The following is a 22508-nucleotide window of genomic DNA, read 5'->3' on the forward strand; positions in this document are numbered from 1 at the left end:
CTTCAAGCCATCTATCATCAGCATGATAAATGACCTAATGTGCAGTGGCAGTAAAAATGTGAAAAATTAAAGCCATTAAAATTCCAGGAAGATTGGGTAGTACATTGCAGCTGGAAACCAAAAATTGGTTAGAAAAATAAAGGGTTAATGCACCTAAAAAAAATTCGAAATTAATAGTAAAGCCCTTACAAATATGTAATGAGATTTAAGAAAGATAAAAATTTGTTAAACCATTTTTAAGGTTATGGATAAAGTAACTGTCAGAAACCAATGTCTGTGAGAAAATGGAATGTGAGATGGGGAAAATGAGAGAAGCATAGTACCATTATGTGTAATGTACTCCTGGCACTATAGCATATGGTCTACCGGCGCTATAGTGGATGCTAAAAATATGATATGAAAAATATGAATGTGATAAAAACACAAAATTGTGTTAATTGATTTTTAATAAAGACTAAATATTAGCTTAAATATTAGCTACTCTAATTTTGTGTAGTGCAATATTATGATAAAAACACGGTTATGTGCTGAATGATTTTTTTATGCGACATTTACACTAGGTCTACCTTCAGCTAAAAATAAGAAACCTGAAGTTCGAAAATAGAAGTATAAAAATTTTACCCTATGCAATGCTGTTGAAATATTTCTACAGAAGTGCCATCTTGACAGAAGGCACTGCAGTTGCATTTCAATGTGAACACCATCTTCTGAATGTACCCCAAGACATAGGGCTTTGTCATCGATGTGGTAGCATTACGCAAGAAAAAAGAAAACGTGATATAGGTGGAGAATATAAGCCTGTACTTCGTTGTCTGTGTAAAAGTGTGCCATACTTCGTTCTCTCTGGAAAGACAATTCATTCTTCCATTTTATATGGACATGAACAACAAATTACACTGCAATCTGAGTTTGTGCGAAATTTAAAACTGATGTCTCTTTTTAGCACTGGAAATACCAATGGACACGGCACTCTATAACTGACTGGTATAATATGTGCAGAGAAGTACGTGGAGCGACTGTTTCTTACAATGCATGAGGTAAGATGGTTGGTACAGAGCATGCTAAATGGCGACCAAGCTCCTCTCTCCGAAGATATTAATGTAGTTGTACAAAACAATAGGCACTATGGACCAAGAATTGATGAGCCTTGGGTTTTGGGTCTCAAACAAGGCCCTGATTGTTGGTATTTTTATGTGCAATGGCATGACAGAGGTACCTTGATTCCCACCATTGAATGGAATATCAATCTGGTTCAGTGATTCATTCCAATGAATGGCCTGCGTATAGCAGTCTGAATGTCATGGATTATCACAATTGGTGAACTATCAAGAAAATTATGTGGATCCAGTGACAGGAGTAAACACGCAAGTGATTGAATGGTCATAGTTGGATTCCAAAACACGTATTCTAAAGAAAATGAGAGGCTTTGACAGTAAGCTATTCAATCTCACCTTGATTACTTTTGCTGGAAAGTGCTAAGAAAGATGTAGATTTTATTTGTGACATTTTTAAATGATATTCGAAGTGCATATCGTTAAAAAGTATAAGAAGTGTAAGTCATTAATTTAAATGGTTACTATTTAACCAGTTTGTGTATAATTCATAAAGGATATTTGTGTCGTAGCATTTAGTTATGTCTTCAACTTTGCGCTTAACTTTTGTTGCACAATCATGAAGATCGTTCTCACAAAAAATATTCAAATGCTTGGTAAATTTTTTCAAGCAAAAAAGCTTTAATTCTTTAATTTCGAAATATATACTCGGAATATATACTATAACTTCGAAATGAATACTTAGATGCCAGGGACCCCTGTACTTATTATTTGTAGGCATCCTTATAAAAGCTGTACTTTCATTTCAGGTTTGTATGAAATTAACATTCCAACTTTTCTAGCATATCATTTGAAGATGTACCTTGAATTTTTCTATAATAAAATATATTTGAACTTTCTGAGGTTCAGATATATTTGAATCATATATTTGAACCTTGAGAGGCTTAATAAATATCCTTCCCACTGAATTGAAATGCTGCAGATAGCTTTTTGAACATACATACTAGTTGTTAGTTTTAGGATTCTCCCTTCCCCATTTCAGGTGAATGCAGTGTTTCTTAATTTACTCTAAATTTTCATTTGTTTTTATTTATCATTATTGTGCATCTTAGTATTCATTCTCCTTTTGTGTTTTCTCCTGTTTTCAGTCTTTGCTTGCCTTGGATTTCTCTCTCCAGCGAACAGAGGATCTCTGATGACCTGGGCCATGGTAAGTGTGGTAAATTAATATTGATATTAAGCAAACAATTTTTTCAGAAGTTATAGAAATATGGTTTTTAAAAGGATTAATAAATTATCAATTGCTTAATATGTCAAAAAAAAAAAAAAAAACCCTACAACTATTAAACTATCAGTTTTCACCACTGGTGAAAATTGGTAGTTTATAATAGTTATATCTAGTGTTCAATATCCTATATTACAAATTGTAGTATAGCATATTTTAAAAGTACTTCATCATTTTATATATTACTTTTATTGATTATTTTTGATATTTCTGTAATTGTAATTTCAAGCTAATTTTATATACTAGTAAATATAGTTTTCATTATAAACGATAAACATAAATGTGACTCAGAAGCAAATACCACTTGTAATTTACCGGGGGTCAGTCTTGTTGCTTCTTCTCGCTATGGCATTTATGCAGAACTATCTTTAGCTAATGGGAAGGCATTTTTATGTGCTAGATACAGTGAGTGCAAGAGCTTAAGTTGAAACTTTGTGTACTATTGGACAAAATTATGTCACCGAAAAAGCAAGTAAATGGAAAATAATGAATCTTGGGGACTGACAGTTATTTGCATGGATGATACTATGTCATAGCACTCTTACAAATAATTTGTCCACTGGAATGGATATTAAGCACAGACTTCTCTGGTTCGAAATGAAGTAGTTTAAGGGAGATTCAGTTATTAGAGAAACAGGAATATTTTCTGTAATAAGTATTGCTAGATTAGAGATGAACTGATGATGTAAAATGGGAATGGGTAACAAAAAGCATTAAATGAACCGAGGCTTGGTTGTGAAATATAAGGGAATGCTAGAAAAATACTATGTGAGATCAAAATATTAATTTTCTTTTCTGGTACAGCTCTCATCGTATAATGCAGGTGGGATAATAGAATTAAAGCTTTATCAATTAATTTGAGACTTGGACTCTTTCTATAAGGCATCTGTATAGGAAGAAGGAATTTTTGTTAATATAAATTCACCTGAATAGAGGAAGTGCAAGGGTCATTGCTATTGCCATAGAGGAGGTTTCTAGGCTTCATCAAAACTGCTAATTGGGGAAGAGAGAGGAATCATTGTAAAGATCCAGATTAGTGGCATGGATCTGAGTTGTACTTGCACCTTCACTGAGAACTTTGGTGCAACTCTGAATTACGTATTCACGAAAAGAAGTAATGAAATAGGTGCCAAAATCACTAGCAAATATGGGTGATTAATAATAATACATCATTAATCACTCACATGAAAAATAGATTCCTTATAGCTACTTTGCTTAAGTAGGTGTAAGGAATTTATTAAGATAGTAAACAGTAATTGAATACAAAACTTAATCTATATAGTAATATCAAGAGTGTAAGCAAAGTGAATGAATTGAGTTCTTGTCAAGTCATCTAATGCTGATATTGTAGCACTGACTGACACCATGGGAGGGAGGTTTTTTTTTTTTTTTTTAATATCAAAAGCTATCTGAAGGCAGCCAGATCATTTTCAGAATCTGATCAAGCACAGTTGGAATTTTAGTGCATACAGTAATCTTATTGCATTCAGCTTTATACAATAATATTATAGAGCCAACCTTTGTAGATATATCCGAGCACTAACAAAAGTAAATTTCTTTACTAGCTTGTGAGGTGAAACTAATCTCTCCTAAGACTAGATATGAATTTAAGATATAATATTTTCATGTTGAAGTAATGCTGTAATTTACATGTTTTAATATATAAATGAAGTCATGAGTGCTGCTTTATTTTTTTACCACAACTTGAATTTTTCAGGTGTTGTATGTCTGCCTAGGAACACCAGCTGGTTATGTTTCTGCCCGAATATATAAAGGTATGAGAAATGAGGTGCTTTCATTGAAATAATCTTTCTTTTGTAAGCGTGTGTGTGTGTGTGTGTGTGCGTGTGTGAGATGTTGAGTGCATTGACTATTGATTATAGTGATTCCTGAAATTTCAGAACAGAACCAAATTTAATACAAATATCAGAGTGCCAGTATAGGATTAACAACTAAGCAGTTGAACAAAGCTAAATTTAAGCAATTTGGAATGATTCTTCCCCCCCCCCCCACACACCTCTCAGAACAGTGATAAAAAAAATCATTACTGGGCAACATGTTGCACTTGTTCTAGGCTGTTAAATAGTTAATCTAGATCAGAGTGAATGAATAAAATGTGTGGACCACGTCAATAAGAAAATATTGAACTGCTTTCTGTGAGGAATTTCTTACTTGTTTGAAATTTTCACAAAAAAATGTTAAAACTATTAACAGTTGGATGAGATATGAGTAAGGCAGTGATACTCACAGTAAACAAACAAAACAAAAAATATGTGAGGAGAATGCCATTGCTTTCCTGACCTGTAAAAATATAAGGAGCCCAAACAGTTCTGGGTGAAATCTCTAAAATTCCTTCAAACATGCTTGATTATTGCTAAGGTGATTGGCACTATAAAGCAGCAGTGAGGAGTAGTCACTGTGCATAATATGTAATGTAATGCAAGTCTGAAGATAATTTTACATTAAATCAAATAAAGTGAGTATTGGTTGATAACAAATCTTGACTTGGTAATTTTCATTGCATTAGCAGAAGGAAAATCCAGATAATATGTAAATAGAATGCTTGCAGCAAATTTCACTCATCTCATTAGATAACAAGTTAGATAATACTTGCAGTTCTTTTTTGGGGAAGGGGAGATAGATTAACTCATTAGTATGAAATCTGGTACAAAAGTCCTTGAAAAAGGTCAGAGCTGCTGTTCCAGAATTATGGAAATGTTTCTGCAGGAGAGGGGGGGGGGCTGTAATCTGAATTTGGCCTGAAACCCACCCCAACGAACCATTGAAAAGTATTCTGAAAGTTGGTGTCAGACTAACTTTTCCCTTCTTGAGTAAGGCCCAGAAATCCAAAACTACATATAGATAAGAGAAGGAATTTGGAGGGATGGCTATGGAATTGATCCTAGGATCTTCTGAGGTACTGCAGAACATGTGTTGAAAATCTAACTTTCCTTACAGAGTACAAATGACCAAAACCCTTCCATTTACATTGAGAGAACTTGATATTTTGTGGAAAAATATTAAATTGCCATATTTCTATTGATACAGTTTTAGTGAAATTTGGGATGTAAAGTGATCCAAATATAAATTTTCACAAAAAATCTGTCTGCTGGGAGCTGAGTTCATCTGGTTAGTGGATATATTGACAATAGGCACTTATACATTAATACCAGTAGTGGCAAATGATACAAGGAAGCAAGCTTAAACATTAGCAAAAAAAAAAAATCTGTCCATCCCCTCTAATTTGTTTAATCCATCCTTCCATTTATTCAAACTATTCACTTCTACAACACTCCAGTTTGTTCCAACAATTACTCTCTAGCTGAAAGCAAATAATTTTCAAATAGCTATCCTGCATCCATTTTTCTTTAGTTTAAATGTGTTTCCTTATGTTGTGTGTTGTTTGAGAAAGAGTAAGGATGCCATCAGCATTTAGTTTACTCAATCCATTTAAAGCCTTAAATGCTACAATTAGGTTTCCTTGCAGATGCCTAGTTTCTAAATGCTGCAATTTGAGGAATTGAACTTTCTTTTGTTAAGAGCACCCTTCTGTGACCTTAACTAATCTTGTTACTGTTTTCTGCAGCCATTCCAGCAGATACCCATCCTTCCTAAAATAAGACTTCTGGACCTGTATGCAGTACTCCAGATGCATCCTAACCATTGCTTACAGCAGGATACTCAACTTGTCTCTGCTGACAAGATTCCTGTATATTATGGACAGAACCATGAACTGTCCTTAGCAGCCAGTCTGCACTGCTCGGAGAACTTTGTCAGATTAGCATTAGCATTAGCATTAGCATTAGTAGAGGCATATGATGCAAGAAAGCAAGCTTATTCAGCATCAGCCAAAAAAAAAAAAAAAAAAAAACACACCACTCTCATTTCACCCCTCCGTTCGTTCGAAATACCTGTCCAGTTGAGCCTTAAATTTGTTTAGGCTATCAACTTCAACAAAAAGTGACAGAAGTCGGTTCCGCCAACCAACCACCCGCTGGCCAAAGGCAAATTTCCGCACATCTATCCGACATCCGTCCTTCCTCAATTTGAATTTATGCCCTCTGAGGTGATTATTTTGAGCAAGATGAAGAATCCCATTGGCATTGAGCATGCTCAAACCATTCAAAGTCTTATACACCTCTATCAGATCACCTCGCTGGTGCCTAGTCTCCAGACTCTGTAATTTGCAAAACTTAAGCCTTTCTTCGTAAGAGCAACCCTTTGTTCCATTCACTAATCTTGTTGCCCTTCTCTGTACCAGTTCCAGCAGCTCTACATCCTTCTTGAAATGAGGCCTCCAGACCTGTATACAGTACTCAAGATGTGGCCTAACCATTGCCTTATACAAGGGAATAATCACCTCCTTATCCCTGCTAGAAAAATTCCTGTATATCATTGACAAGACACCATGAGCTACTCTTGCAGCTCGTCTGCACTGCTCAGAGAACTTCATATCTGCCTGCACAATTACCCCCAGGTCCTTTTCAGTGTAGTACCGCAGAGTTGATATGTTGCTCTGGGGTTACTGTTTCCCATATGTAGTACTTTACATTTGTCAATGTTAAACTTCATTTGCTACCTCTCAGCCCATCTGTTCAACCTTTCCAGATCCTGTTGCAGCAGCATAGCGTCAGTAGTGTCCTTAACAACCCTGCCAACCTTTGTATCATCTGCAAACTTGGACATTAAACTTGATATCCCATCATCAATATCATTCATAAACACCAAAAACAACAACGGACCCAACACTGAACCCTGAGGAACTCCACTAATAACATTAGTCCACGTTGAGCAGTATCCATTGATTACCACTCTCTGTCTTCTGCCACTCAACCATCCCCTTATCCATAGCAGCAATTTGCCTCCAATGCCACACTGCTCCAATTTGTGCAGCAGTCTTCCATGTGCAACAGTATCAAAAGCCTTTCTAAGATCCAAATATATAATATCAAAGTTATTCCCTGCATCCAGTTCTTTTGTGACTACATCATAGTATTAGCATTTTAGCATTAGCATTAGTAGAGGCATTTGATGCAAGAAAGCAAGCTTATGCAGCATCAGCCAAAAAAAAAAAAAAAAAAAAAAAAGTAACATAAATAAATAAAAATAACCACTTCCACTTCACCCCTCTGTTCGTTCGAAATACCTGTCCAGCTGAGCCTTAAACTTATTTAGGCTATCAACTTCCACGACAAGGGATGGAAGTCTGTTCCACCCACCAACCACCCGCTGGCTAAAGGCAAATTTCCGCACATCTATCCTACATCTGTCTTTCCTCAATTTGAATTTATGCCCTCTCAGGTGATTTTTCTGAGCTAGAGGAAGAATCCCATCAGCATTGAGCATGCTCAAACCATTCAAGGCTTTGTACACCTCTATCAGATCACCCCGCTGGTGCCTAGTTTCCAGACACTGTAATTTGCAAAACTTAAGCCTTTCTTCGTAAGAGAACCCCTTTGTCCCATTCACCAATCTAGTTGCCCTTCTCTGTACTCGTTCCAGCAGCTCTACATCCTTCCTGAAATGAGGCCTCCAGGCCTGTATACAGTACTCTAGGTGTGGCCTGACCATTGCCTTATACAAGGGAATAATCACCTCCTTATCCCTGCTAGAAAAATTCCTATATATCATTGACAATACACCATGAGCTACTCTTGCAGCTCGTCTGCACTGCTCAGAGAACTTCATATCTGCCTGCACCACCACTCCCAGGTCCCTTTCATTCTCTACCACTGTCAGTGTAGTACCACAGAGTTGATACGTTGCTCTGGGGTTGCTGTTTCCCATATGTAGTACTTTACATTTGTCAATGTTAAACTTCATTTGCCACCTCGAAGCCCATCTGCTCAACCTTTCCAAATCCTGTTGCAGCAGCATAGTGTCAGTAGTGTCCTTGACAACCCTGCCAACCTTCGTATCGTCTGCAAACTTGGACATTAAGCCTGATATACCATCATCAATATCATTTATAAATACAGAAAACAATAAAGGCCCCAATACTGAACCCTGAGGGACTCCACTAATAACATTAGTCCACGATGAGCAGTGTCCATTGATTACCACTCTCTGTCTTCTCCCCCTCAACCACCCCTTTATCCATAGCAGCAACTTGCCTCCAATGCCACACTGCTCCAATTTGTGCAGCAGTCTTCCATGTGCAACAGTATCAAAAGCCTTTCTAAGATCCAAGTATATAATATCAAAGTTATTCCCTGCATCCAGTTCTTTTGTGACTGCATCATAGTATCCAATCAAATTGGTCAGGCAAGACTTCCCCTTAACAAAACCATGCTGTGTCCTAGCTATAACTGAAGTCTTGTCTAGATGATCCTGCAGTGCTTCTTTCACCAGTGCCTCCATTAATTTTCCGGGAACAGAAGTTAAACTCACAGGTCTATAATTACTTGTGTCAGCCTTTGATCCCCCTTTGTGAATTGGGGTCACATTTGCACATCTCCAGTCAATGGGTACCTCCCCTGAGTCCAAGGAAGCTCTCATAATTATGGCTAAGGGTTTGCTTACCTCCTTTGCTGCCTCCTTTAATATAACTGGATAGATCCCATCCATCCCAGGTGCCTTTCTTGTGTTTATCTTCAACAATTTCTCCTCCACTTTGCTCTCAGTTATTACAAGATTCTCTAGCTTACTGCTAGAGTTGAATACACCTCTGGCATTCCCCTCGCTGAATAACTCCTCATGTGTGAATGTCGATGCAAAATATTCATTTAGTTTGTTAGCTACCCGAGCAGGGTCATCAACAGTTGACCCATCGATCTCAAGTGGACCAATCTGATTCATCCCCTTCCTTCTAGAGTTTACATAAGTAAAGAACTCTTTGCTGTTTTTCTTCGCATCCCTTGCCAAGGATCTCTCGTAATCTGCCTTCGCCTGCCTAACCTCCTTTGTAACTTGGTTACAGATCAACTTGTATCTATCATAGGCATCCGTGTCACGTGTTAATTTGTATGTATCCCATGCATTTTTCTTCTCTGCCATATGCCTCATTAGTTCATCTGACAACCATTTAGGCCTAAACCTTGAACAATATTTCTTAGTTGGTATGTAAAGCCTAGTAGCTTCCACGATATGTTCTTTGAATGCTTCCCATTTTGAATTTGCTGTTGGCAATATCATCAGTTGATCCCACTGTATAGAATTTAAATACTGTCTCAGTCCATTGTAGTCGCCTTTACGAAAGCAATACCCCTTCCCTTTACCCCTAATGGTAGTTACCTCTTTGAGTAACTCCCACTTCAGCACACTGTGATCACTGCCACCAAGTGGTTCATTTATCTGCAGATTCTTAATGCATGAAGAATCACTACTGATAATCAAATCAAGAGTATTACTCCCTCTAGTTGCCTCCCGAACATGCTGATGTAGAAAACAATCATCCAATAAATCCACAAAAGCCTTGCTACTGTGTGAGTGACCAGCCCCCAAATTCCAGTCAATATCTGGGAAATTAAAATCCCCCATTATAAGACTCTCTGATTTACTGGCCCACTCTATTTCTCCGAACAGTTTCTTATTATACTCATCAGAGTCATTAGGCCTATAGCACACTCCTACTCTCAATTTTGATCTCCCAATGCTTATGTCACACCAAACTGACTCGACACTGCACTGTCCAGCGATGTCGACTGGCTTCACTTCCTTGGATTTTATGTGTTTCTTAATTAATAGCATAACCCCTCCTCCCTTCCTATCCTGTCTATCCTTTCTGTACACATTGTACTCCCCAAATTCCAGTTCTGCATTTCTTATATCTGTGTGACACCACGTCTCTGAAATCCCCACAATATCTGCCTTTGATGTTTTGAGCAATACCTCAAATTCATCAAATTTATTTACTAAACTCCTAGCATTGGTGTACACACAAGTATACATGCACCTGTTCTTTTTCTTAGCTACCCTAACACAACCCATGTGTTTACTTGTACCCCAATGATTCCCAGCAGTCTCTGAAATATCCTGCATCTTATTTTCCAGGCTGCGGCTCATTCCAATAGAAGCAGTGCAAGAATCACTTTCACCTCTGCCAGTGGCTACTGTTAATCTATTAGTCCTTGTATCCCCCCAATCTAGCAGTTTTCCGACCCACCTAACATTGCCTCGATAGCATCAGCAAACATTCTTGCACCCTTTCTATTTAAGTGTATCCCATCCCTGTAGAAGCAGTCTCTCCTGTTAACAAGTACAGACCAGGCTGAAAAAAATTCTACTCCTTGAGCCCTGCACAATCTTTCCAGGGCCGAATTGATTGACAGGGCTCTCATCATATACTCCCTCCTATCGTGTCTGGGCAGAATTGCAGACACTTTCAATTTCAACCCTAATTCACGGCTTTTTGTACAGTTACCCACTAGGCATTTTTCAGTCTCTCACTACCTTGAGCATGGTATACTTCAATTGGTATGTTATTCTGGGATTACTGCTACCCAAAGGTAGTACCTTGCATTTATCAATGTTAAACCTCAAATTGCCATTCTTTAGCCTATCTGTACTATTTCTGTAGGTCTTGTAGCAGCATACCCTGATACCTGACATTAACACTTTGACTGCCAAGCTAGTTTAAGAAAAAAATTTCCCCGAGGCCAAAAAATAGTTAGTAAATAATTTGATTAGTAATTCTAAAGTAAATATTATAATGTCAGTGTTATGTCGTTTTTTCGCTTAAAATATCAAAAAATAGTTTTTTTTTTTTTTGTGTCACACATACGTGGCCAACATGGCCCAGTAGGTTACTTTATTTCTCGAGAAGCCATGTCGGCCACATACGTGTGGCGCTATTACGGACCACATATGAAGGTCATTTGTGATTAGTTTATTGCATGTGCAGCACACACTGCAATAAACTAATCACAATAAAATAAACACACAAACGTCGCAATAAGTTTGTCAGTATTGTTAGAGATTTTGTGAAAACAAGTTCGTTAGCACACTGTATTATCCACTATATTGTGTTGTGTTGTGTTTCTCCACAAGTTTGTACAAGTGTGTTGTAAAAAAAAAAAAAAAAAATCTAAAACGCAATGGCTAAAAGAAAATTAGTAAAAGAAGAGGAACTGAGAGAAATTTCTGAAAATCTTAGTAGTAGTTCTGAAGATGAAAAAGATTTCAACTCTGTAAAAGATCCTGACTGGGATATTTCTTCAAATGAAGAAGGAGATACTAAAATACCAGAAAATATTGAAGAAGTGTTTCAAGACTGGATGGCAGAAGGAAACACTGATGAGCAATTTGAAAAGACCGAAGAACCTGAGATTGAAGCGACTGAAACAAATGAAGCTGTGGAATGGACTGAATATGAAGGACACCAAAAAAGATTTGATTTTACAGGCAGATTGGGACTGCAAATAGACCAAGAAATATTACTCATCTTGAGGTGTTATCATTATTTTTTGATGAAGAAGTCATAAATCTTATTGTAACAGACACAAACAGATATGCCGAACAGAAAATTCAGAGTACCCAAGCTTCGTGGTAGAGTCATCTAAAAAAGTGGGTTCCAACAACTGCTGATGAGATAAGAAAGTTTTTTTGGGCTTCTTATGTGGATGGGACTAGTAAGATTGGACAGTATTGCATCTTACGTGTCAACCAAACCTATCTATAAAAATAACTTAGTAACAAAAATTGTCTCGCAACAGATTTCAATTGTTGTTTTGCCTAATTCACTTTTCAGACAATGAAACTGCCATTCTAGGGAACACACTCAGTGAGATACAACACCTAATGGATGTTTTGCAGCTCAAATATCAGAAAATAGTTTTCCCTGGCCAAGATTATGTCATTGATGAAACTCTTAATTCTTGGAGGGGCAGGCTGATATTCCGACAATACATACCAAATAAAGCTCGCAGATATGGAATCAAGCTGTTCAAGTTATGTTCCACTGAAGGATATACCTGGTTGAGTAAGATTTATTCAGGTAAATCTGAAAATTATATAAAATCTGTAGGTTTAGTTGCAAAGGTCTGCGAAGAATTATCGCAGGGACTTCTAAATGAAGGTCTCACCTTGTACGTAGACAAATTTTATACGAGCTACCAACTGGCATTATCATTTCTTCATCAAAAAATTCACGTTGTTGGTACATTGAGCCAGTAAAAAATTTATGCCTAAAGATGTCATGTACTCAAAGCTAAATAAAAGGGGAGACGATCACCAAGGAAGAAAAAAATGGAATTATTGTTCTCAAGTGGAGAGATGCCCGAGATATGAGACTATTAACAACAAAGCATGCCCCAGAAATGGTTGTGGACCCTTCACCAGTAAAGAAAGATGAAAAGAAGCCAAACAAAAACCACTTCCTATTCTAGCATACAATAAGGGAAAAGCAAGCATTGAGCTGTCCGACCAAATGGGTTCATATGCCACAACGCTGAGAAAGGGGATCAAGTGGTACCAAGAATTAGCGATAGAGTATATACTTGGCATATCAGGTATATCACTTGTCAATGCTATGTAGTATACAAGAGTGCCACGCAAAAAAATATAAAAATAAGAAGCTTTCGGGAAGAGATCGATTTGCTAAATATAGAATGGAAAGAAAAACGTGAAAAGCCAAAATGTGGTAATACTCATATGCTAATCACAAAATTCGAGGCAAACAACAGGAAGGTTAGAAGAATGTAAGTTTTTTTTTTTTTTTTTTTTTTTTTTTAATGCAAAATTTGAAAGAATCAGAAGGTCATTTGCTAGCAGAAAGGGGAAAAGAGTTTTGATATATTACCCAGACTATTTGTCAGCCTTTCATGTGTTTAGTGTTTTGGACAACACCATAAATCTTCATAATTTTGTAATTGTAAAATTTGTGTAATAAATAATTTTTAAATAATGACCAGTTACTCGCTTATTTTTTCTCATAGTACCATGCAAATTTCATCACATGTATCACCAGAGGCCACACTTTTCAAAAATAATGTAATTTTCCAACAATCATCAGCACTATACAACCGACGCAGCTCCCACTGAAACAGTGGGTGTCGGCAATATATGTCCAACGCGCCACCTGAAAAACCTAATGCTGACAGACATATGGCCGATGTGGCAGTTAACGTGTTAAGCTTGTATCAGTGCCTTAATCAATATTGTTAATAAATATTGGAAAATAGTAAAGAAACCAGCAATGAAGTAGCATTTTCCCTAATGCCTTACTGTTCCAGTTTTTATAGCAATCTTTCATACAGAACATTATTAGAAGCTTTATTGAAATCTAATTACATGATGTCAAAATTATTTTCGACTTCATATAATTTTATATATTATATACATTATTTTATATTTATATAATAATTTTTGACTTCATATAATTAATTGAAAACTTAGTTTTCAATTAATTGATACATAAGCTAATCAACCTGCAAACAGCATTTTTAGCTAGCCATTCAAGCATATGTTGCCGTACTGTGATCTCAATTAAGTATACCTTGATAATATAGCCAATTTTCATGAAAACACCTCTTCAGTTGGCACTAGTATTATGCTAATACACAGGATCAGACCTGGGAATCATAAAAATACAAATCATTTTTGATTATTTTGAAGATTAGATGAATTCACACACCCACACAAAAATAAAATTTGTTGTGAGCAGATGTTTGCCAGTTAAGGTAAAGTTCAAAGAAAGGTAAGGTAGAAAAAAATGTAGACTTGCATAATTGTGTTATACATTTAGAATCAGCTGATGAAAAAAAATTGTGGAGATATAGGAACACCCTGTTATTCCTGATGACCAAGCTTTGACAGGAATTATAGGTGATATTGATAAATTGATTGATTAAATATGAAAATTCAGCATTTTCCAGAAGTTTTGGCTTCTTATCGAATGTTTTAGTAATTTAAATTGTCCGTCTATAATTTTAGGAGTTTCTTAAAATCTAAATATCATCTTCATTTTTAAATTTTTTAGAGTATTTTATAAATATATTCCATTTTTAATTAATTATTTTTATATTGATTTTAAAGGATTTGGAGGTTTAAAATGGAAGTCAAATGTAATGTTAACAGCACTATTCTGTCCTGGGTAAGTAACCCCTTTATGGAGTTGACTGTTGTAATGTAAAAATAGATTGCTATAAACTATCATTCACACATAAGAATCATCCATTCATTATATGACTTTGCTTTTTAAGTGATGTTCTCATAATGAAAAATGTTTTGGTTTCACTAATGCACTTTTCAAACAGGTGCATTAGTGAAAATTAATCAGTCAAAAACAGACTGATCTTTTTGGATTTTGTGAGTTTTAGTATTTAAGTATGATCATTAATTATTTTTTAATTGGGGAAGCTTAACTATAAAAAATCCTTTAAGGCTTGGTTTCGGAGTAAAAATGGACATCACTCTATCACACTTAATTTTCCTTAGAATTTTTGGTGCCCTTGCTTTTGACCACTTTGCTACTGAGAAATTTAATATTAAGGCATTTGGATTTTTTATTTTATTTATTATTATTTATTTATTTTATTTATTTTTTTTTTGGTAACTCTACTGTTGTTTTTGATGATACATTTTGATCATAATATGCAGCATAATGACAGAATTAAGAATAACTTTTAAACTTTCCCGTTTTTTACTATTCCTTGGCACCTCAGTGGTCAGGTGGGAAGGAGCAGTAGTGCGTAGCACACGCTTCTTGATTAGACCGGGGTTCGAGCTCGTCACCACCAAATACGGAGGATGTGGAAAGGTCAGGGAATGACCACCGCATATCCCGGAGCCTTAGTTGCTAATGCTCCTAAAAACCAAAACAACAACAACTACTATTCCTTGCCATGTATTCCAATACAGCCAGTCCTCGTATAGCACGATAGTTGTGTTCCTAGAAACCCTCGTGCAATGCAAAATCGTGCAATATAAACAACAGGCCCTATGGGAAAAATAGGGTTAGGTGCCGACCACCCAAGATTGAACACACATTTGTAACCAAAATATTACCAAACACAATAAATAATCGTAATAAAATACTTATGCATTTAATTACGACTATTACGTAATAAAATATTGCTAATGCTTTTGCTTTTATCGTAAGCAAACTTGTTTTTTTGTTTGATTTTCTATCCAAACAGATGACAGCTGTTGCATCTCTTCCAATTCTTTGTGTCTTAATCACTTTGAGTTGTTCATGCTATGAAAGTTGTTTTTATTTTCTCTGCATTCTTTCTAATTCTTGGCGTTGCCTCATTTAGGTCTGTAGCACGTGCAATATCACATGGTCTTTCATTTTGCTCAAAGCGTTTCACAATTCAATTTCATATTTTTTTCTCTATCGACAGAGACGGACTGGCCATAAGCCTTACTGGGGAAACCCCGGTGGGCCGGAGGCCGGTGTGATTTTGGCCATAAACCATAGTATGAGGCCACTAAATTTTTCCGGGTAAGAATTTTTGGCCCAGTCCACCTCTGTTTATCGATATTGCTTTTCTTTTTCTCTCTGAATCTACAGTGTCTTCACCAGGACGCTTCCTTTTCACACCTTTTAAGTATTTTACTCATTTTTAGGGAATAAGGCACAATTACAAAACGAGGAGGCACGCTTGATACACATAAACAAAGCTGCGCACGTGTAGCAACTGAATAAACAACACTGTAAAGGCAGAGATACACTATTAACACCTCACATTTTACCACAGCACATTTCTAGGGGTTACTACCATAAAACAATAAAAACAATTTCCAGTTGCGTTCCTGCTAGTGGAATCTGTTATAGCTGGAATTGTGTTGGTTTTTACGTTATTATGGTGAAATGTGTTTCCCCTTCACTGATATAAAACACATAAATACATTTTCAGAATCTTCTCTTCATTCCTATCGTGTTGCGTTCAGTTGGGGTGATTCCGCGTTCGACTGCCATTTCTTGTAAACACAAAGGCGAATCGTGCATAAGCGAATTCGGTTCGTGTTATATGAGATATCGTTCCCATATTTATAAATTGTGTATGATCGAATTCGTTTAGTGTAAACACGTGTTATACGAGGACTGACTGTACTCACTGTTGTGATTTTTTTGACATTCCACCAGTGGGTTAAAATAATGCTAATTTTATTAATATGAAAATTATTATGCTTTCAGTGGCACACTGAAAACAAAATTTTCTATTTGTTTATGAATATCTATGTATTTTTTGGTAAAATGCTTATAAATTGTCTTAAGTCAATTGTCTCTTTTCGATCTTCTCTGGCTTAAAATCTCTCTACCTCATTCTGTCAAATTCATCTGTTGTCTCTACCATTCTCCCAACTCCACTAATCATTTGGAGCTCTTTCTTAGCAACTTGACTTTCTCCAGTCCAACTTTCCTAACAGTGAGGTAATTTTCCTTGGTGATTTTAATGTTCACAACTCAATCTGGCTTCCGTTGTCTAGTCACACCAACCCAGCTGGTTGAGATTAGCATTAGTAGAGGCATATGATGCAAGAAAGCAAGCTTATGCAGCATCAGCAAAAAATTAAAAAAAAAAAAAAAAAAAACGCTCCGATTTCACCCCTCCGTTCGTTCGAAATACCTGTCCAGCTGAGCCTTAAATTTATTTATGCTATCAACTTCCACAACAAAAGTCTGTTCCACCAATCAACTACCCGCTGGCTAAAGGCAAATTTCTGCACATCTATCCTACATCTGTCTTTCCTCAATTTGAATATATGCCTTCTCAGGTGATTATTCTGAGCAAGAGGAAGAATCCCATCAGCATTGAGCATGCTCAAACCATTCAAGGCTTTATACACCTCAATCAGATCACCTCGCAGGTGCCTAGTCTCCAGACACTGTAATTTGCAAAACATAAGCCTTTCTTCGTAAGAGCAACCCTTTGTTCCATTCACTAATCTAGTTGTCCTTCTCTGTACTCGTTCCAGCAGCTCTACATCCTTCTTGAAATGAGACCTCAAGATTTGTATACAGTACTCAAGGTGTGGCCTGACCATTGCCTTATACAAGGGGATAATCACCTCAATATCCCTGCTAGAAAAATTCCTGTATATCATTGACAAGACACCATGAGCTACTCTTGCAGACCTTCTGAAAGCTCAGAAAACTTCATATCTTCCTGCACAATTACTCCCAGGTCTTTTTCGTTCTCTACCACTGTCAGTGTAGGCGCCTCCGTAGCCAGGTGGGAAGGAGCAGCAGTGTGTAGCACACGCTTTTTGATTAGACCGGGGTTCGAGCCCGTCACCACCAAATATGGAGGATGTGGAAAGGTCAGGGAATGACCACCGCATATCCCGGAGCAATATGGCCTTAGTTGCTAATGCTCCTAAATAACAAACAAACTGTCAATGTAGTACCACACAGTGGATATGTTACTCTGAGGTTACTGCTTCCCATATGCAGTACTTTATTTTTGTCAATGTTAAACAATGTCAATTGTCAATGTTAAACCACTCAGCCTATCTCTTCAACTTTTCTAGATGCTGTTGCAGCAGCGTACTGTCATTAGCATCATTAACAACCCTGCCAACCTTCGTATCGTCTGCAAATTGGACATTAAGCCTGATATACCATCATCAATATCATTTATAAAAACAGAAAACAACAATGGCCCCAACACTGAACCCTGAGAGACTTCACTAATAACATTAGTCCATGAAGAGCAGTGTCCATTGATTACCACTCTGTCTTCTCCCACTCAAACATCTCTTTATCCATAGCAGCAATTTGCATCCAGTGCTGCAATGCTCCAACTTGTGCAGCAGTCTTCCATGTGCAACAGTATCAAAAGTCTTTCTAAGATCCATATATGATATCAAAGTTATTCCCTGCATCCAGTTGCTTTGTGACCAAATCATAGTATCCAATCAAATTGGTCAGACAAGACTTCCCCTTAACAAAACCATCCTGTGTCCAAGCTATAACTGGTCTTATCTAGATGCTCCTGCAGTGCTTCTTTAACTAGTGCCTTCATTAATTTCCCTGGAACAACAGTTAAACTAACAGGTCTATAATTACTTGTGTCGCCCTTTGATCTTCCTTTGTGAATTGGGGTCACATTTGCACATCTCCAGTCCATGGGTACCTGCCCTGAGTCCAAGGAAGCTCTCATAATTATGGCTAAGGGTTTGCTTACTTCCTTTGCTGCCTCCTTTAATATAACTGGATAGATCCCATCCACCCCAGGTGCCTTTCTTATGTTTATCTTCAACAATTTCTCCTCCACTTTCCTCTCAGTTATTACACAAAATCATCTAGCTCGCTGCCAGAGTTTACCTCTGGCATTCCCCTCCCTGAATAACTCATGTGTGAATGTAGATGCAAAATACTATTTAGTTTGTTAGCCATCTGAGCAGGATCATCAATAGTTGAACCACCGATATCCAGTGGACCAATCTGATTTATTCCCTTCCATCTAGAGTTTACATAGGTAAAGAACTCTTTGCTGTGTTTTTTTGCATCCTTTGCCAAAGATTTCTCATAATCTGTCTATGCCTGCCTAACCTCCTTTGTGACTTGGTTACAGACCAGCTTATATCTATCATAGGCTTCCATGTCACCCATTAATTTATATGTATCCCATGCATTTTTCTTCTCTGCCACATGTCTCATTAGTTCATCTGACATCCATTTAGGCCTAAATCTTGAACAATATTTCTTAGTTGGTATGTAAAGCCTAGTAGCTTCCAAGATTAATTCTTTGAATGCTTCTCATTTTGAATTTTCTGTTGGTAACATCATGTTGGTCCCACCATATAGAATTTAAATACTGTCTCAGACCTCCGTAGTCGTCTTTACGAAAGCAAAAACCCTTCCCTTTATCCTTGATTGTAGTTACCTCTTTGAATAAATCCCACTCCAGCACACTGTGATCACTGCCACCCAGTGGTTCCTTTATCTGCGGATACTTATAATGAGAAATCACTTAGAAATATAAGGATACTTAGAAATCACTACTGATAATGAGATCAAAAGTATTATTCCCTCTAGTTGCCTCCCGAACATGCTGATGTAGAAAACAATCATCCAGTAAATCCACAAAAGCCTTGCTAGTGTGTGAGTGACCAATCCACAAATTCCAGTCAATATCCGGGAAATAAAAATCCCCCATTATAAGACTCTCTGATTTACTGGCCCACTACATTTTCCTGTACAGTTTTTTTTGTTATACTCGTCAGAGTCATTAGGCCTATAACACATTCCTACTCTCAATTTTGATTTCCTGGTGCTTATGTCACACCAAACTGACTCGATGCTGCACTGTTCAGTGATGTTGACTGGCTGTACCTCAATGGATTTTGTATTTCTTAACTAATAGCATAACCCCTCCTCCCTTCCTATCTTGTCTATACTTCCTGTACACATTGTACTCCCCAAATTCCAGTTCTGCATTCCTTATATCTGTGTGACACCACGTCTCTGATATCCCAACAATATCTGCCTTTGATGTTTTGACCAACACCTCAAATTCATCAAATTTATTTACCAAACTTCTAGCGTTGGTGTACATGCAAGTATATATGCACCTGTTCATATTCTTAGCTACCCTAACACAACCCATGTGTTTACTTGTACCGCAATGACTCCCAGGAGTCTCTGAAATCCCCTGCATCTTGTTTTCCAGGCTGTTGCTCATTCCAATAGAAGCAGTGCAAGAATCACTTTCACCTCTGCCAGCGGCTACTGTTAATCTTTTAGTCTGTGTATCTCCCCCAATCTAGCAGTTTTCCGACCACCTAACACTGCATCGATAGCATCAGCAAATATTCTTGCACTCTTTCTATTTAAGTGTATCCCATCCCCATAGAAGCAGGAATGGGATACACTTAATGCTGAGGCTTTTGCAATTACTAATGACCTTGCACAGGTTGTTCATTTACCTACAAGAATACTGGATAATCCTAACTATATAGCCAACACACTTGATCTCTTTCTCACAAACAACTCTTCTAAGTACACAGTGAAAGTGAGTGGTCCTTTAGGCACCTCTGATCACAACTTGGTGATTGTCTCTTCTCCAATGGAGCCTTTATCTCATGGCTATATGTAGTCATAAAAATGTGTTACAAACTGCAAACATAATGTATGTTATAAAAATTGACTGCAAACAGCTGATATATTATTGGAGGTGAAAATCATGTTGGTCAGTGTTATTGTTTATTGTGAATTTGAGCAAAACAGTAGATGTATATTAAAATTTTTATAAAGTAAGATTTTAAACATTGGCAAATATTTTCTTGAGTTACTCTACCCCATTTTTCAATATGCAATAGCAGAAGTTTAAAAAACACAAGGCAGATCTTGATAACAGCAATAACAAAGAACAAAAGCTTAATTTTAAGCTAAAATTTAAAAATTAAACAAAATAAATTTGACTAATATGCAGTTATCTCGTATTTTAAATTTCTGACAACAGTAATTACAAAGATAGCAGGCTTATTTTAAACATAATTTCAATGTAACGCACACTTCGAATTTTCTGCCTGTTGGCCATTTAAATCAGTCCTTTAAATGTATGGATTTAAATTTAAAAAAAAAAAGTTGTTACAAAAAAAATTGCTTTAAAAGCTGCTGTACTTTTATAGAACAGTAGCTTATAAATGTGACTCTGGTAGGCTTTGCAGATTTTGAAGTAAGATAAACACTTGATTTCTTCTTTAATTAATTTATTTTTTATTTTAATTATTTATTATTATTTTTTCTCAAATATGCATTGTTAATATAATTTACATCAAAAAATTTTATTAACTTTTACTTTATCTTTTCTAGTGCTCTGTTTTGCTTGTTCTTTTCCATGAATCTTATTCTGTGGGTAAAAGGAAGTTCTGCTGCTATTCCATTTACCACGCTGCTAGCTCTGCTAGCTTTGTGGTTTGGTATCTCCTTGCCACTGACATTTGTAGGAGCCTATTTTGGATTCAAGAAACGAGTGAGTATCAGATGATTCTGGTAGTATTCATACTATCCAGTGTCTAACATTAAGTCATATGCACATCTTTTAAAATATTTGAAGTATGTGTTCTGGTGTATACTATGACAAAATAAAATCTAATTTAACTCTTTGGCTAGACTGAATTATGATGTAATTGATATGGAGATAAATATTAATATCCATGTGTTTATTTTATTGTACAGATCATTGAACATCCTGTGAGGACAAATCAGATACCTAGACAGATCCCAGAGCAATCAATATATACGCAACCTATTCCTGGAATCATCATGGGAGGAATTCTACCCTTTGGTTGCATTTTTATACAGCTTTTTTTCATTTTAAACAGTATCTGGTGAGTATATGAAATAAATGATATGAAGTATGACTTACACAGAAAAGATGTGTGCGTTAATTTCTCTTAAAAATTTATTTACGCCCATTGTCAGAAAATTTTAAACAATGATAATTTCATTGTTGCATGCATTTTATAAAAAAAATGCAAAATGATTTATTTTCACATTGAAGCATGGACTTTTCCAGAAATAGCATGTAATAAACAGCCAATAACAGTATATGCCATGTAATAAATACAATCACTGAATTCTTGAGTTAGCTGACGCTAGTAGCATTATTAATTGGTGTTCATCGAAACTGATATTCTATGCAGAAAATCACAAGTATAGATTTATTTAATAACTTGCTATTTTCTTGATATTCTTATACAGGCATTGAAATAATTTAAATTGGTACATCTCACAATGGTATGGTACCTTGAGTTTTAAAGTAAATAGCAGATTCTCTTTTTTGGTTATGCTCTTTATATTAAAATGACATTAGCAGATTAAGTAAACTTGTGTATACAGTAAAATCTCATTAATACAAACTCGTTTATATGAAGCACATACCATTTCCCTGCGAAAGAATAGGCTTTTCTATATACAGTGGAACCTCTATATTCGTCAAATCCAATATTCGTTACTTTTTTCAGCAAAAAAATGCTCCGATATTAGTCCAAAAATCCAATATTCGTCACGAAAAGTCATCCACATGGTCATCCTAGCCTCGCACAATTACCCACGCAGTCAACCAGCTCCATGCAATAGCTTAGCAGTCTGCCTTGTGTGATCGTTCAGTGTGCATCACCTGTTATTTTCTGTTTGCAATTTTTTTTAATTTTGCAATTTTTTTGCAGCTATCTTTGTAAAAAGAAGTGACCATGGCCCCAAAAAAGTGTAGTGAAGAATAACAACCAAAAAGGAAAGCTGTGAGAACCACAATTGAGTTGAAAGAAGAAATCAT

General features: G+C 36.4%; 1 protein-coding gene across 1 annotated transcript in view; it reads left to right on the forward strand.

Annotated features, from left to right (window-relative positions):
• TM9SF2 (transmembrane 9 superfamily protein member 2) overlaps positions 1–22508 on the forward strand; it is a 118397-nt gene that overhangs the window by 80782 nt on the left and 15107 nt on the right. The window contains exons 11-15 of the mRNA XM_090377241.1: positions 2201–2262; positions 4055–4112; positions 14311–14368; positions 21044–21203; positions 21410–21561. Coding sequence (XP_090233367.1) covers positions 2201–2262; positions 4055–4112; positions 14311–14368; positions 21044–21203; positions 21410–21561 — 490 coding nt within the window. The remainder of the gene's footprint in view (positions 1–2200; positions 2263–4054; positions 4113–14310; positions 14369–21043; positions 21204–21409; positions 21562–22508) is intronic.

Source organism: Mastigoproctus giganteus, chromosome 1 (genome assembly GCF_048544385.1).
Source record: "Mastigoproctus giganteus isolate SK-2022 chromosome 1, ASM4854438v1, whole genome shotgun sequence".
Taxonomy (NCBI): domain Eukaryota; kingdom Metazoa; phylum Arthropoda; class Arachnida; order Uropygi; family Thelyphonidae; genus Mastigoproctus; species Mastigoproctus giganteus.